The sequence below is a fragment of the Gobius niger genome, assembly GCF_951799975.1.
Source record: "Gobius niger genome assembly, chromosome: 4".
NCBI lineage: Eukaryota > Metazoa > Chordata > Actinopteri > Gobiiformes > Gobiidae > Gobius > Gobius niger.
The window spans coordinates 25,017,661-25,035,443 of record NC_136855.1 but is presented as its reverse complement, the minus strand read 5'-3'; the positions used below and the strand labels follow the sequence as shown (position 1 = coordinate 25,035,443).

Sequence of the window (17,783 nt, the reverse complement as noted above, 5' to 3'; positions counted from 1 at the left end):
GAACAAAGTCTTGTAAATCGAGACAGCTGGACAATTCTTGATTCAGATGGCCAACGTTTCATGATGAACCAAATCTCTTGTCCAGTACTGAAGTTGGTAAATGACTGAACACAGCATTGTGAAGGGGGCAGTGACACATAAAAGTGCACAGATTACTCAGTTACCAGGAAAACCCTGAATGTGTGAGAATTCCTGTGCTCAAACGCTTGGTGCATGTGCATAGAGTCAGAATGTCTCTCCTTTTTAATCCTGTTGTGGAACAAAATATTTATAGTTTGAGTTTCATGTGGATGTGATGAGAAATATTAACAATAAACCAGGTCAAACGAAACCTTTCAAAAACAAATCATTTTGACAATTAAAAGACAGCTACCATAGCCAACCCATTAATTAGAATGGTATGGGTATGATGTCACATGAATGCAAGGTACTGATACATGCTGTATGAATGCAACACATTGTGCAAATATACGCTTAATAGACAGAATATAATGCAGATCTGACCAAGATGGGTCAGCTTTATATTCCTGATTGTGTTCATGTAAGCTTTTGTCTCTATGCTTTCCACAACTGACACAGCACGGGTGGAATGTGTTGATCACAGATTATAAATTAGAAGAGCTTTATTTGTTTATTTTATTTGTATCACAGACATGCTCACAAAGCGCTTTACATGAGACAATTTCACATTCAGTCCATTCTCAGTGGTGGTAAGATAACCTGCTAGCCTGGCCAATTGTACATGTTTTTGGTGGTAGGAAACAGAACATGCATATTCCAGAAAGGCCCCATTCATGTGGGAATCGAACCCAGGACCTTCTTGTTGTGAAGCAAGAGCGCTGTGATAATAATAATGAGCAGTGTTTTTGTAAGCTAAATGTGGGCCAAAAAGTTGCTAGTGGAGGCAGATTTATGAGCCTCTAATGTGACTCATAAATCAGAGTAGTCCTATGCTTTTCTATGTACTTCTTTAGACATGTTTTGTATGTGTTGTAGTTACGTTGTATTTGTAAATTGTGACATTTTCCAAAGGGATTACTGATGAAAATTCGCGTTTTCTGCTAAATTGGGCACATTTACATTGGATAAAGTTGAATAATGTACACGGTCCCTTTTCAAATAGATAAATAAATTGGCAGGAAATCATATATATCACTATATATCACTCCAATAGCCAATAGTATCTTATCTAACAGTGGCTTTACTTGTATTTATGCATCTACGGAAATACACAGAGCATGTAAAGTGAAATAACAATCACACAGCCTACATTTTACAATAATCATTTTTATTTTCAGCTGATACAAAAAATAGTTTTACACAGGCCAGATAAATAGAATCTTAAGCTAAATAACTCATTTATTGTACTACTTCATAATGATGTATCTGTTTGGAGTACAGAACACTTCAATTACTCCTTAAAATGTACCACAACATCTTGGTTACATACATATAGTGAAATGTTCTCCTCAAATCTATTGTTTTCCTATAGGCTTAAGAACAGGAAAAGCCCACCCAGAAACTGACTTTAAAATACCGACTTAATTAAGCAGGTGACAGAATCCTCAGGTTGTCACTAAGTGCAGAGACACTGCGGTGCATGCCAATGGAATGCAGAGCAAAACTGTTCTGAATAACACTCACATGTATCTATCATGATGGTACTTCAGAAACTGCAACACATACTGGCAAACCTCTATCGTTTCCATTCCCAAAAGCAATGGGAAAGGGATTGAAAAAACAATAGAGGGAATAAGCACTTAGAGGAACATAAAGGGATAAAAAAAAAAAAAAATCAGGCATTTCAAGAAAAGAAAAAAAGACATAAAACAAAAAACAGTTGTACCTTCTTGAGATGTAACAAACCATCAGCACCCATTGACCAGACACAGTATGCACTAAAGACTAAGGCACTAATAAGAACAACACTACAGATCACACTGCCACTCACACACAGAATATATTACACCCCGATGTAGTAGCCGCTTAGTGTGTAACAGATGCTTTGCTAAGGGCTGAACTAGGGCCGACTGTGTCCTTTGATAAGATGAGGGTTTGAATTGCAAAGCCATGCTTACTTTTCACAGCTGACTGGTTTCACACAATACTTTTTATTATTTTTTTATTATTGAAGTACTGCCAAAATGGTAAGACAAAGCTGACCGAGCAATCCTATTCTGACACACATAAACATAACATTTTATCCACTCCACCAAAATGCAGTAGAACATTTAACACCGTGTGAAGTACTCTTCAACAATTAGCATATAAAGATAGTCTTGCATTGTTGTCATTTTGAAACACAACGTTGCATCAATTAGTGTTACATTATTGCTGTTATTTATTCTAAGTTCTATAACCTTATGCTTAAAGTTATTTTTATTATTAATACAACTGTCAGTTAATGTGCATTGCTTGAACTCTAGCAGTGACCAAGTAGAGACAAAGGTAGGATCGTGAGTGTGGTCGCAAAGTTGTTTTTCACTAAAAGAAAACTACATACTGCCGAGCCTTCCTTAAAATAATATGCTAGTCTTCCCATGCAGTTCACATGCATGGGGTAAACAATGCCGCCCCCTATGCTCCATGTATGTTATTGCATCACATTCAGTTAGTACTATGCAAGTGTTTTATCACAAGCTGATAAAAAAGCCTGTGATGAAAATATTTGATAGGTCTATAATGTAAAAAGGTGAATAATAAACTACTTTGCAGCTCTGTTAAAAACATGACAAATAAATAGTCCTTCAATAAGTAGCTATGCTGTCTTATGCAGAAATCCTACACGGACGACATGAAACATAGAAATCACATATGATCAAGGGCTTATTTGCCAAAGAAGATGGTGGCACATTCATAAGACAAACAGAGCTCAATGTTATCGAGAGGTATAAGAAAAACAACCGTGATCTAATATCACAGTTTGCCCAGCAGATTATCAAAATGCACACTGGTTCAAGTAACACCAATAAAAAAAAAAAAAAAAAAAACTTTTTTTTTTATACCAGGGTTACTAATCAAGACATTGAGAAAATTTGTAACTGGCATTAAGGTGCTAAACCGAGTGTATAAAGACATAAGCCAACATTCATACAATAACAGTACCGAGCGGAGGTTTTTGATGCAGTTGAACGACTTGCATGACATTCATATTACAATCACTTCTTCATTTTCAGATACAAACTACAGCTGCAACAAGTGAGAGTGAGGCTCAGGGACTAACGTGTGGGCACAGGGCGTTGTGGAGCCTGTCCCAAGCCAGGTCACATTCTGGTGGAGATTGCATCAGTCAAAAGTAGTTTTGCTAAACACATTGAAAACAATCCTTCAGTCTTCTCACAATCGTCATACTTGGGTTGAGTTTAGGTTTTGTAACATAAGTAGTCATCTTTTGGGGCTCAGTCTGCGGGGTTCACTGCAATCGTCGCAATAAGTTCTTGTAGCGTTTGGCTGCGTGTGTGCATGGGGGGAGTCAGACCCAGATTGCATTCTAACACATCTGTGCTTCTTAAGTTGGGCCAAGGAACCGCTTTGGGCAGTTTAGTCGGCATCCTCCCGCAGCTCACTGGGCAGGAACTTGTACTGTTGCTGTCTGATCTGGGCAAGCTTCTTCCGTGCTTCTTCAAGCTCCCTCTCTTTTCTTAGCATCTCCTCCTGAGCAGCAATAATCTAGGAAAAAAGTTATGACAACGGCAAATTTAAATAACTTTTTACACACCAATTCCAGTTAAATAAGCTTTGTCAAGAAAAGAACATCAAGATGTCTTATTACCTGTGCTATTCCACCCACAAATTTTGTCTTAACTACCACATTGTCTTCATCTGCTTTGTCAAAAGCAGCTTTCTGAGCTGCTCTCACTAAGTTGTCCGATGCCTTCTTAACTGCATTTCCAGCGATCTGTGGGGGAAGAAAAGGTTTAGGGATTTTTCTTGAGTCACTGATGTTGCCAAAGAAGAGAAGCTTTGAAGTGTGGTTTGTCGCACCTGTAATCGCCTCATGGCCTCAGAGTCCTGGTCTGCTTTCACCTTACAGGCCACCAGCAGCTGGGCAGTGGAGGCAGCCACCTGTTTGGCGGAAGAGATGAGCTTCTCTTCACTGGCATGGCCCTGCACTGAGGCATTAGCAGCTTCACACAGGTTGCTTGTTGCTGCTGCCACCATGCGTGCCTGTTGAGAAGTAAAATATCAAGGTACGCCAGTTCATCTCAAAAGTATATCTGACAAAGTCAAGAGTAAGAAGTCAAATTTGTTTATGGAAACTTACGGCAGAAATCAGCCCTTGAGACCACTGTCCGTCGTCCACAGCGTTGGCAGGGATGGAACCCACTTTGCCCTGAGCCACCAGCTCCCTCTGGGCAGCTGAGGCCGATTTGACAAGTGCACTCGTGGCTGCAGCAATAGACTTAGCTGCCTCCAGAATCTGCTCTTCAAAATTAAGAGACTCATCCGCTTGCTAAAAGTAGAAACAAACAAGTGGTCAGACAACATCTACGCAATATAATGATCAGCAGTTTAAGATTAGTAACTACTCTTAAAATGTTTAGTTTTGCAAGAAAACTATAATATATAAACTTAAAATGTTTAATTTGTTGATTATTTTTAATAGACATGCTCGCACACTCATCAACATACACAGAGCAAACATCTGTAGACAGAGCGGGACACTGTAGGAATATGTTTGATATATAGTTGGGACTGATTAACAACCTAATATATCAAACATATCAGACAGAGCCCAGCAGAGAAGGCCTCCGGTGGTGGGGCAGGAAGGGAGGGAGGGGAAGAGGCCTCCAGTGGTGGGGGCAAGAGAGGAGGGAGGGGCGGGGTTTGGATTAATGTAGCAAACACAGGGACTTGTCAGGTGCTGATGGGAATGTGTCTAAACAAAGGGGAAACACATGAGACAAAGCACTCTTTCTATGGAGTCACCAGAAAACACTTAAGTACAGAGTCAGTCTGTCAGAGTTCCCACCAGCGGTGTTACCGTTTGTAGTGTCCAACCATCATTCCTTAAGGTTAAGCATCACACTGTACCTTTGGCTTAGCTCTGGGTTTGAGCTGCTCCAGTTTCTTAGCTGCAGCTTCAATGGATGCAGCAGCTCCAAGAAGCTCAGTTTCTGCGATCACAGTTGGATCTTCAGGGTCCACCCACTCTGAACCTGAATGAAAACAGACAGTGTTACATGTAACTAAAACACCAAACACACAAACACACCAGTGTAGCATGCTTCACAGTGATACGTCTCACAAAAAGTGACATCACTTAATAAAGCCCACACACAAACCCATGCACAACAGGGCACTGCCATTCACTGCAAAGTGAAGTGAACGCTGCTTGTTATATCAAGAGTCACAGCAACATGAATGGTGAAATACACAATGTGTGGATGAACCATGGTGTATTTGGGATGACTAATGGCAACAGATTTCAAAATGTGAAATGATTAACATTCGCAAATCACTTACCTCCATCTGTGGCAAAAAAGGAGGAGAATAATGTTACCCGATTTGGTTGACAGTCTATTTGATTGCCCAATTTATGATAACGTTCAATAACTTTGCTACTATAATGTACTTTAGTCAATGTTGTAATTATGTTTTTATTAAAATACATCCTCATTTTCAGAAATCTAGTAAAACATACCATTCCCATAGAACAATGGAATATGTAACTTTAGACAAAAACTGGTAATGAGATCCTACCTTTCATGGCCTCTGCTGTCTGAATAAGTTCTGTTACAGCACCTGCAACTCTTTTAGAGCAAACTGCCAGCTGTTGCTTTTGCTCTGCAGTGGGCTTCTGCAGGACCTAAGTTTATATAGAAACAGTGATGACACTTATGCTGACAGTAGATGGGCTTATTTTTCATCTTACCAAGAGTACTTGCTCTAACAGATCAATATAACCGGTGCCACAATCCGTTCCATATGTCAGTGCTCTTCTCTTGACCTCCTCATTGACGTCTTGGTTATAGGCAGCTTGCTGAAAATATGAATAAAACAAAATAATAAGGGTCATATTTGCAAATGCGTGTAATTCAGAGCACACTCTCTAAAACATAAAGTTAAGAACCTTGCAGGTGGACAGCATGTCTGAGATGGCCTTGCGGCTGAGGTTAGCTGTGTGGATGATGTCCTCCTGCCGCCCCGAGTTCCCAGCAGCCACCGCTTTAGCGGTTGCCATGGTGATGCCCTTAGTCATGCGTATGAATTCTTCAGGAGTGGTGGTCTTGTTCGGTGCATCTTTAGATTGAAAGACCTACATGAGTGCAGGGAAACAAAAAAAGTAAATGCAAGCATAACAATGCAAGAGTTCCTATGAACCAAGTGTATCATGTGATTTTTATAAAGCTCAAAGAGTTTGTGGTGGACATCCTTTTTCCTCAACTCCTCACCCCCAGTTCTTGTCTAATGCACTCAATGGTGGCCTCCAGTGCTCTGGTTCCTCGAGTGGCTTCATCCTCTACAGCCTTTACCGTTTTCAGCAGCGATGTCACATTAGTCACCATCACCTAAAAGACGAGGGACAACAATACACACACTGTTCATAAAGTCATAAAAACAGACACATTTTTTATAATTACATTAATATTAGAAATAACAAATGGAAGCTGGAGAAACTGGAAATCAAAATATTCCTTGAAAACTAGATAAAATAGAGCTAAGACTTACATTTTGTTTTATACCAAACGCTACAAAAGACTACATATTGACAGTGTTGGCACTGCTCACCTTTGCTGCACTCTTGAGCTGATACATAGATGGATCATCTGCTGCTTTGCCAGCAGCACACTTGGTGGCACTAATGAGCTCAGCCAGAGCCTTAGCAACATCTTTGACAGCATTTATCAGAACCACCTGGGAGGGGGGGCACAGAAACCACTGTATTATAAAAGAAAACAAATGACAAAAAATGTATCTTTATCACTGTATATTCTACAAAACCTCGTAAGGGCTCATTTGTTTAGTAGCAAACTGAAGACTTACCTGTGTCTCAGGGTCATCTGAGCCAATGCTTGCCGCTCCCAGTTTGACCACATCAGTGAGCTGTGTAATAGTTTTGGCTGACGACTGGGCCGCTTGTGCCAACTTGTCCTGTCCGGAGGCAGCCCCAGAAACCAGCATCTTTGTGTCCTCAACTAGAGCTTTGGCTGTCTTCAAAATGTTTTCCCTAGAAGGAAAGAAAAATAAAGAAAGACATTCTTGGTTAAGGTTTGCAACAGTTTTGAATGGATCAGTTCCTTTATACTCAACACGCAATTAAAACTTACCTGTGATCAGCAAAGGACTCTTCATTCTCTGCATTGAGCGTGCCTGCAGATGCAAACATGATTGTGGTGTCCAGATCAGCGATAATCCCCGACACAGCACTGGCTGCAGTGATGCAGGCTTGCGTGCCCTTGTTTCCGGCCTGAAGGGCTGAAAGCACCAGTGACACCTGGGTAAAAACATAAACTGATCACATATTTTACCAGACTTTATCATTTAGTAAGTAAATGTTGTAGAGGTTTGTATTTTGATACTATATGGAACAGGGAACAAAATCCCTAACCACAGACTATAGATTGAGATAAAAGAGTTAATGTTAATGTTAAAACAGGCAAATATAATCTGACTATGAAATAATTGATAAACTGATGGTAACAACACCATTTTAAAATAGGAGTAGGGCCCCTGGCTCTGACAGTACTGTATTTACATGTAACTTCTATCCACAAGCCTCAGTTTGTGTGGACCGAGCCTCAAAACATTGGAACCTCGACAGACATCTTTCCACATGTCCGCGCCATGCGCGATGTGCGCCTGTGTTTGCATTATTGATAATGCAGTTCAGTATTACCTCAGGAAAAGCAAAGCTAATACAAAGGTCAATTTATGTCAGATAAAAGGTGGTTAAGAGTTTGCGCCCAGGAGCACAGCCGCTTCTGTGTGACTTTATTAGTTTAACACATGCTTCTCATGACTGTATACTGGTATTTGTGAGCTAATAATGTGAAGAGAATTGTTGGCAATTAATGCACTGAAATACCAGTCTTTATGCTAACTGAACCTACCTTCTCTGTGACTGTTCGAGCACATTCAATAAGTTCTCTCTTGGTGAAACCGTCTGACGGCGTGACCTGTAACGCTCCAGCTTTCTGGACCAGGTAGATACAACCATGTCCCAGGTCTTGAACTCGAGTCTTAATCTGAAACCCAATCTAGATGGCAAAAACACATTCACAAGAAAATTATTGTTTTACATTGGAAATAAAAATAAAACAACAAAACATTTTAGTGCTTTTTTCTACTGTATTTGACCGATCTCACCTCCTCTGGCTCTGCTGTGCAAGCTGCTAGTCGACCCTGAACGGCCAGCTGGCTGTAGTCCACAGTCACTTGAGAGGCCAAGACTCCAAGCTCATCTGGACTGGTCACAGATTTGGTCATCTGTTTGACATGTAAAAATGCCAGTTATATTTACATTTCATACCGTATATCTATTATTTCCACATTTCCAATATACACAGGACATACCATTTCCTGAGCTGTAACAGCTATAGCCTTGGAATATTTCACAGAACTGGTCTGATAATCCACAAAAGAGCCTTCTGGTTCAGGAGGTGTTCCTTCATCAAGCTAAAATGTGAATACGGGTTTAAATGTCATTCATGGCTATAGTTTCAGCAAACATTTTTGATTAACTGCCTGCATCACAATTTGAAGTACAAAGTATGCACTTACCTTGGCCATTGCATCTGCAATAGAATCCACCATTCCTCCTACCAAACCCACTTCACTGGCCGCCTCATTCAGTGTCACCATAATGTCATCCACTGCTTCCTTCATGAGTTGAGCAGCCTCAGCTATGGCATCATGGGTATGAATAGCCTTGAAGATATTTGCATGGATTAGCAGTTATTTCCATGTCAAAGGTGTCTTACTGCTGCCCTCAGTTTAGGTGTTACCTTTGGGTTTCCTCCTCCCTCTTTAGCAGCATAGAGCATCTGAAGAGCAGACTCAGCCAAGGTCTTAGTTTGATCCAGAAAGGTCATCTGCTGCTGGTGGTCTTTAAGCTTAGAGGCCAGACCCACACATGCGGCTATGAGGGGATCGAAGTAGCCAGCCAGCTGGCTCACCTAGGAAAAATTGTCAATATTATGTTTATTTTAGATTATAAACACACCAATACAATATAAAAAAACAGCCCTGAAGGTTTTGTAAATTGATCTAAAAATAGAATGCGACCTATGTATTGTCATTTTGTTATGCAGCTACATTATGAAGCAAAGAGTCAGATCCTTGCCCTATATCTTACCTTGTGTCCTAGTTGAGAAGCTTCGCCTTTGGCAGCCGTGGAAACGGGGTCTATTAAGTGGCCAATTTCCTGCACGGTGGATGTGAGCTGTTCTTGTAGTGCCTGAGGAAAAAGCAAACCAAAAAAAATCCATTTAGCTTTTACTGTTATACAAAGGTACAATCACATCACTGAGGGGGAACTTGCAGCAAAGTAAATGGAAAAAGTTGCAAAGGCAAATGTTTGCCCTGAGCAAGAGAAACCCAATTTAGTCTTATAATATTCAGTGTGGAAAGTGAAGCATATTATGACTTTGAAAAGTTACTTCAGTTTCAGTTCAATTAAAATTCAGACCATGCAAAGCAAATCGAATAACTGTGGTCAATTTCCTAAAAAGCGGCAGCTACTAAACTGAGACTGAAAAGATATTAATATTAGTGAAAGAAACATACAAACATCTGTGCAAGCTGGAAGCATATTCAGAGATGGCGGCTTACCTCGAGTGAGATGTCGTCCCTGCTGGGTAGGTTCTGGCTGACTGCTGCCAGAGAGGCCTGCTCAATGTCCCGGATACATTTGTTGATGTTATCTATTGAAGAGTCACACTCCCGTTGGCCAGGGGCCTTGTCCCTGAGAATACATGGAGAGCAGGAAGAGCCGCAAACCAAAGCATTAACACAAAAGAAGGATTTACTGGATAAATGAAATAATATGAACTGAAAGGAATGCCAGAAAATTCAAAGTTAACACGGTAAGAGTCAGATGGGTCTAGATTTTCCCCTTTTCACATTGTTGCTCATTTAAATCTGCCGAAACAGCCTGTACGGTCTCCATCTCAGCAAACGGAAATCAAGCTGGGTAGACAAATAAGCTCTAGGCATCACTAGGAGATGAGGTACACACACTAGGGCAACATTTGGGGCCATCAGGTGCACACTATGTTGAGTAGAAGAATTTTATATGGAGTTTTGATACTTTACTTTAGTGAGCCAGTCTATTGCTGAATGTCATTAAACATTCTGATCAAACAACTTTCCATCAGATTAACAGCTGTGATAAGTGAAAGATGCAAAGCTTTCTGTGTGTGAATTCTAATGTGCAGATGTTGTGAGCATAAACATTAAAATTCAGCTTGTGGACACCAGTTTTGACACAAGGTTATGAACGGTTCAAAAGATTTAAAAGTAGTATATAAAGGCTTTCACGCCTTTATATACGAGTCTCTACACATTAAGCATGCAAAGTGCAAACAACATTTGCATAAATAGGTAAGCTGCATTTTTGTCATTAGAATTGTTTCGACATAGACATGATGAAAAGTCATGGTTATATCTGAAAAAAATCATAGCGTTAAAATGGACATAGATCTGGCAGTGACGCAGGAACATGGTCTACTTGGTTGCCAGGCAACATTACAAACCTGGCCTGATGTACAGTATTGAATGAATCAGTATTTTTTTCAGTTGTACATACTCAGCATTTGTTTAGTACTGTATTTACTCTTCTAGGAAATGTATTACAAATACATTAAAATACACAATAAAATGTTACTGCTGGTCACTAACCGGATGGCTGTAATCAGGCTTTTGATGGAGTCAGAAACAGTGCGAGAATGGCCAGCCAAAACCGACCATGTGGGCGGATCTTTAGGATTTGTGACTAGAGAACGGGCTGTCTTCAGCAGGTGGGTGGAGCTGTCCAGCATAGAGCGAGCAGACTGGAGTATAGGTTCTTGTGCTGCACAACCCTACAGAAAATACATATTTTAAAAATTAAACAGATAAAGCTACTAATTACACCTGAATAAACAATAACTGCACAATCATACCTCACGACTGATCTGAGCAGGGATGCTGGCAAACTCAGGGTTGGAAGCAAATGTTGTAAGGTTTTCCACAGCCTCAATGAGTGGAGCTGTAGCAACTCGACACCGGTTTCTGTTCTCTTCAGAGAAATCACCATCCAGAGCCTAAACACCAGACGAAGAAAACAATTCAAAAAAAAAAAAAAAAGAATCACCCAAATCAATGTAAGATATTTCTATGAACAATACTGGGTTTGAAATGTTTATTTCAGATAGAGTATTATACTGTATGAAAGACTGCTAAAGGGTTTCATTATTATTTGATAATATGTTAATAATCTAAATGCTCAAATTTCAAAGAGGGAACAAAATTCTATACCTTGATTGTTTTGACCAAGTTGGCTGTGCTGTTGGCCACCTCTTTGGCCGACTGGACAAAATGCCTCTTTGCAACTGGGTTAGTTGTCTTCGATGAAGCCAAACGGCAAGCATTACATAAAGCCGACGTGTGCTTTGCCACTATGGTGGCAGCCGAGAGCACCTACAAAAATAAGTGTAAGTGTAAGGAACTAGATACAAAAGCAGAGCACAGTATTTTGTAATATTTAATTACACTGCATGTCCAAAAAAGTCACACACATTGTAGTATTTTTGGGGTGTCTTTTAGATTTAGCATTTAGTGTTTGCAGTGGAAGTCACAAAGATTCTCAAAGGGGTTAAGGGGTTATGTCCCATGTTCCCTGAACCACTCTTTCACCATGTGAGCCCGATGAATCCTGGCATTGTTGTTTTGGAACAGGTCCGTGCCATCAAGGCCAATTATGGAATAACCTGGTCATTCAGTATGATGTATTCAGCTGCCATGCTATGATCTACATGAATCCATGTGGAGACATCTTTTTGGCCAGGCAGTGTATTGTGTGTATCATGATGCTGCACTACATACTTGAGATGGGCTGCTGTCTGGGTCTACCAGGTTCTGACAGGCCATCTGAATTGCCTGGTTGGCTTTTGCGAATTGGATGGGGTCGACAAGCCCCTGATGGCCTGCCTGACTGTTGGGATCAGACACACCTACTAGGTAAGATGCCTAAGAAAAGAAAAAAAGAAGTTAAAAGGCATGTTTTCCCCATTACAACTGTTTACACTATGGTTGAAGTCTCCGCAGGGTTCACCTGTCCTGCCGCTTCAGTGAGGCCACAAAGAGCCCTTGAGGCTGATCCCACACAATCTCCAAATGACAGCACATCTCCAGTCTTACAGTTCTGAGAAATACCTGCCATAGACTCCCCAAGGACCTAGAGAAAGCATCAGCAGTGACAGTAAACAATGTGTTTTGAAAATGCTATTCCACTGATTAAGTGAGTTAAGCGAGCTTTGCATTTACCTTTGAGTTCTCCATGACACTCTCAATGCAGTCAAAGTAGGACAGATCACTGACTGGCTCGTTGGGGTTGTCCAGCATTCCCCTGACAGCCTGAAAGCAGAGAGAGCTCTTACTACAATCCTGCAGTAGAAGTACAGTGGTTCAGACAGTTTCTGATTTTAAGAAAAGGCTTTTGCTTTTACCTCCAACTCTCTCAATGCATTGTCACACTCCTTTTGGCCAGGAGCTTGCTGTGTGCACAGCGTAATCAGCTGGTTAATGCTATCAGTCACTGCCCTGAAAGACAAAAACAAGAGATTATGAGTTATTGTTTTTAAAGCTGTATATTTTACATGCACCATTTTATGTGAAATTGTTTCTATTCAGAAGTTACGGAAATACAAAGTTAAATGGTTTATGTATTGAGTAAATGTGTTACTTTAAAATTGACTGATACCTTGCAGCAGCTGCTAACAGATTCTTGGCATTTGCTGCAGCAGGATCCACAGAAAGACTTTTAGCGGCCAGGAGCAGCTTGCTGGATGCCATGGAGATGTTCTTCAAGTTTCCAATCACTTGTACTTGGTCATCTTTTTTCTGAAATTATGATTCATAAAAGAAGCTACAATTAGATGAATCCAAGTGCACAGTTCCTAGTGCTTCATAATGTGAATACAATGAGCTAAACCTGAGTGTGTCCAGCCATCTCAATGCCAGCGTCCAAGAACTCATCAAAGTCTTGGCTGAACTTCCCAGATGCATCGGCCAGTTGGCCGCTGGAGCCTCTGGAGGCATACACCACCTCCCCCGCCGACTGGTTCAGGTCTGCTGCAGTTTGGTTCAACTCACTCTGGGCCTCCTGGAAGGACTTGGAGGCTGGGGGTATCTGGAATGAGCAGAATAATGCATATGTAATTCATGACACTTGACACACTTTTGTTTTTATTTTTGACTTACTGTTTCTATAAGCAATTTCTTGCTAGCTTCTCCAATATTTTTGAGGGCCATGTCTACATCCTTCTGACCGGGCAAGCAGTTTACACAGTTGTTCAGAGAGTGCGAAACAGCTTTGGCAACCTGTAGATACAAGAATATACAATATCGTAAAAAATGTATACAATATTAAAAATAAAAAAACATTTAAAAACTGACCTGAGCCAACCGTTGCTGACTCTCTGCGTCTCCAGATGAAATGAGTGCCTCTTTGGCTTCCTGGATGAGGAGAGCAGAACCCTCCATAACATCTCTGGCTGAATCCAACATGGCGACTGCAGCCTGAGGGTCTGTAGTAGAAGCAGCAACACCACGAGCCGCCTGAGCAAGTGTCTTCAAGGCCTGAGCAGTCTCTCTGGCTGCTATGCCTTTAAAGAAAAGGGTAGTTCAACATGGCCTGACTATTTCTTTTAATTATAAAACGTGTTGCACCGTCAGAGCCATGTTTGGCACATGTGCGTGTCTCACCCTTACCAGTGTAATGCTCATTTCCCTGAGCTGCACAGGTCAGCAGCTGAGCCATGGAAGATCCAACGGACTTTGAGGTGCTGCCCAGATCCTGAGCACATTTTTCCAACTGAAAAAAATTAAATAAAAAATAATAATAATACAAGTAAAATCAACAACAAAACAAAATAGAGCTACAAAGGTCATAAACAAAAAAACATGTTTTACCGATTCACCAGGGAGTGGTTTGAGCTGGTCACTGCTGCAGGCAAATTTAGCATCTTGTAGTTCATTATGCAGTGACTCAATTACGTCAAGTGCAGAGTCAATCTCCATGGGACCACAGGCTTCATGGGCCTGTAGTATAAGAAAGAGTGAGAATTGTAAACAAAATAATAATTGTACTATGGTCAGTAAAAACTCTAAAACTCTGATTATAACAGCAGGTAGTCCAGCAAATGTTATAGTCTGAAGAGGACTATGATTACTGATAATAAGCCTCAGACTGAAATTGCACTTCATGAGCTCAAACTTCTCAAAGCACTTCACAGTCTAGTCTATTATTAGTTCACTCTCAGGATCAGTAAGCTCCTGAAGGGGCTGCTACATGGCCCCACAACACATTCAAACAGCTCCACTGGAGGAGGTGTCTTACCCTATGAACCAATTGAAGAATAAACTGGTGGAAGTTACTAACTTTGTGGTTCTAAAAAAAACATTGCTCCACAACTTATAATATGTGTTAAAATATGTTGCACATATAATTTCATATGTGGATGTATGAGGCTGTAGTACCTTCTGTGCAGATGTCCTCAGCTCAGCCAGGCAGGTAGCAAGGTTTTTAGCACACTGACCCAGTTGCATGGCTGCGGCCTGATCCGTCACCGTGGGAACAGAGGACTTGGCTGAGGTCACCATCTTACTTCCAGGCTGCAGTAACAAATGTGTCATCAAATGTGCGTTAACATTAAAAAAAAAACTTGACACTATTTACTGCTATTTATTCCTCTTGGACTGTGGAAAAACTAACAAAAAGCATCAACAGAGGAACACTGACTACGACATAGTGTTGAGGCTGCACACCTGTAGGAAGTTTTGACTGGCGATGATGAGGGCCAGTTGAGCGCTAAGGTCCTCTGGTTTGGCCTGACTTCCACGCACACCCTGAACCAGCTGAGGGATGTGATCTGCTACAGCCTGAACGCAGAAAACACATTATGAGCAACGCTTAACCACTATCAAAGGGATTTTGCAGAGCCCTGTTCGCCATAACTGCTTGAATTATTCCACGTATGACTCACCTTACAGCTCTGTACAAGCTGTTGATGAGCTGCAGTGTTCTTGTTGGAGGCGGCAGCATTTTGAGCAGCAGCAATGGACTGTGTGGCTGCAGCGGCTGCCTGCTTTGCTGCATTCTGGGGATTTTAACAGGAAAACAAGAAATACGCTTTTTTTTCAATAAAAGTAAATAAACTGAAAAAGGTTAGAGTTAAGGTAAGATTACTGAGATATACTGAAATACTGTACATAAAGTCTAAAGGGAATATAACTGCCGTATGAACCAGTCAAATATTGTTTTTTCTGTATCGCAGTCGTTGCTTGTTGAAATGAACATGTTGCACACAACTGACTAACCTCCAGTCTATTTATGAGTTTCTTCTTAATAGCGTTTTGTGCAGCAGCGTTGGTGGCAACACGAAGCCCTTCAGCGGCTTCTCTCAGCTTTTGTTGTTGATCTTCATTCTCTGGATATGCTGCAGCGCCCTGCAGTAAACACAATTCATAACCATAATTCATTACCTGATACAAATATGCAGACCACTACACACTTATTATGCATAGCACATTTATCTGTAATTAACAGAGCACAGAAGATCCCTACGCACAGACCTCACCTGTAGATGACCCGCATAAACATAACCCTCAATTCAAAGCTTAAATTATGTCAAAGCTTTGATGAAAACCAATAGCACTTTCTATTGTTAGAGAGTGCTGAGTACTGAGTGCTGTGCCATTAGGTTAATTAACAGGGAACTCTGCTACAGCTATGTGGCCTCACGTCACCAAGCTAAAAATTTAACCACGTAATTGCTGATTTCATAGTAGGTTGTACTGATATCCTAAAAATATTTTTCTGTCATTGTGATCTGCCTGTTGGCTACAGCAGACACATTTTTAAAAGACAAGCCAATTTGCAAAATTATTTCTGCCTCAGGGAGTCAGAAGATGTCACATGACAAGGGTCTTCACACAGCATACTTATTTGATTGAAAAGTAGAGTGTTGGAGAAGGGGATGAAAAATAAGATTTGTCAAAACAACTACAAAGATATGGATTGCCAAGATATCAGGTGGATTGAAGTTGAGTTTTAAGTGACACATGCAATTATGTAGTGGCTATACTGGAAAATCTTACATCAAGCTCTTTCATTTCTTTTATTGACTGAGCAAACAAATAAACTGAGTAACATATAAAGTTTTAATTATCTAGGGGAAATGAATTTAGGAACAAAAGGGTGACTATTAGGGAGCACAAAACAATCACTGATACAATTTTCTCCTGAATCAATCAGTTGGCACCAGAAGCATCACAGCTATAACCCAACACCGTCTATAAATAGTGTGTGAATATCAGCTCATTTACTTTTGCAGCTTCCACCATCCGCGCAGTTGCATCTGCCAGTAGTTTAGCAGCAGCCAGAAGCTTTTTAGAGTTATCCACATCCACCTCGGCCTCTGCATCAGACCTCATGGCATTGACCAGGTCTGACGTCGCCTGTGCCAGGACTCGAGCCTGCCGCACCATCTCACCTGAGGACAAATTGATACATTATGGGAAAATGAAACATGAATACAGTGTCTTTAATTGATCAAAAGTTCAGTTCTCTGTATATCAAGTACTGAACTGTTTAAATATACATTATATATTTATATATATTAGGGCTTAAAGCGGCCCTCAACTATGTCTTTTTGAATTTTGATTTTCAGTAGGTGAAGTAGTGAACCCTTCACTGCACCCCTCACTCCCCCTGCACACACTGCACTAAAAATGTACTCGATGATAAACAGAAATCTCATTAATCTCGTGTGCAACACACATTTATCAGCAGAATAAATATGATATGTAGCAGAGTAAACATTTTGACTTTTATATTCATTTGCTAATCTGCAACATTCATGTAAGTCTGTGTTTTTAGTTCCATTTAGAACTAAGTTTACAGTGCAGATGCTTTATTTCCGGCAACCCTTGAACACCTCACACTCTTCCTGATGCTCCGTACCCATGAGGAGGAAACTGATTTGACAGCTCCTTGTAGATATTGAACAGGCCGGTCAGATGTTCATCAGTTCACAATCTTTTGTAAACTTCTGTCATAATACTAAATGACTGTGTTAGTGCACTAACTGTTGCGGCTTCTGCCGCTTCAAACATTTGTGATTACTACACGTGTATATGTGTTTACATGGGGCTGGGGCTGGGGCAGGTGGTGAGGGGAGTGTTCGGGGTGCTGTGTGAGGCGAGGGAGGTGTTGAGCTCGTCTCTGATTCTGTGGGAAAAAAGTTAGCCCGCTGTTTCGAGGGTGGTGCATCTAGCAATGCAATGTGAGAATGCAACCATTCTGGGCCGATGAGGAGCTGAGGTCAGCTCCTTTATCGCAAATTGATTGCATCATACTGTATATGTTTTGACCAACCACACTTATATCTGAGCAAACACATTACCTAAAAGACAACACACGTCTATTAACTACATATTGTAAGCCAGGGGTCTTCCACCTTTTCACATCATGAGGTACTTTCATGTAACAAAAGCGACAGAGCTACTTATACATCAAATAGGCTCCTCTAATTATGCTACTTCAACGAAAATGACTTCATTTTGTCCATATACTCCAC

General features: G+C 40.8%; 1 protein-coding gene across 1 annotated transcript in view; it reads right to left on the bottom strand.

The window, feature by feature from the left end:
• Positions 1 to 1,308: 1,308 nt before the first annotated feature.
• tln2a (talin 2a) overlaps positions 1,309 to 17,783 on the bottom strand; it is a 59,242-nt gene continuing 42,767 nt past the window's right edge. The window contains 37 exon segments of the mRNA XM_079555926.1: positions 1,309 to 3,669; positions 3,773 to 3,898; positions 3,985 to 4,167; positions 4,265 to 4,453; positions 5,035 to 5,159; positions 5,704 to 5,809; positions 5,876 to 5,983; positions 6,074 to 6,259; positions 6,396 to 6,512; positions 6,733 to 6,858; positions 6,988 to 7,171; positions 7,272 to 7,438; positions 8,055 to 8,201; positions 8,311 to 8,430; positions 8,518 to 8,619; positions 8,725 to 8,871; positions 8,949 to 9,119; positions 9,299 to 9,400; positions 9,775 to 9,907; positions 10,843 to 11,024; positions 11,106 to 11,246; positions 11,461 to 11,622; positions 12,028 to 12,171; positions 12,257 to 12,379; positions 12,469 to 12,558; positions 12,651 to 12,744; positions 12,905 to 13,044; positions 13,136 to 13,333; positions 13,405 to 13,524; positions 13,600 to 13,828; positions 13,830 to 14,017; positions 14,116 to 14,244; positions 14,683 to 14,817; positions 14,971 to 15,084; positions 15,189 to 15,302; positions 15,523 to 15,651; positions 16,531 to 16,697. Of these exon segments, the coding sequence (XP_079412052.1) occupies positions 3,541 to 3,669; positions 3,773 to 3,898; positions 3,985 to 4,167; positions 4,265 to 4,453; positions 5,035 to 5,159; positions 5,704 to 5,809; positions 5,876 to 5,983; positions 6,074 to 6,259; positions 6,396 to 6,512; positions 6,733 to 6,858; positions 6,988 to 7,171; positions 7,272 to 7,438; positions 8,055 to 8,201; positions 8,311 to 8,430; positions 8,518 to 8,619; positions 8,725 to 8,871; positions 8,949 to 9,119; positions 9,299 to 9,400; positions 9,775 to 9,907; positions 10,843 to 11,024; positions 11,106 to 11,246; positions 11,461 to 11,622; positions 12,028 to 12,171; positions 12,257 to 12,379; positions 12,469 to 12,558; positions 12,651 to 12,744; positions 12,905 to 13,044; positions 13,136 to 13,333; positions 13,405 to 13,524; positions 13,600 to 13,828; positions 13,830 to 14,017; positions 14,116 to 14,244; positions 14,683 to 14,817; positions 14,971 to 15,084; positions 15,189 to 15,302; positions 15,523 to 15,651; positions 16,531 to 16,697 (5,267 nt within the window). The 3' untranslated portion in view covers positions 1,309 to 3,540.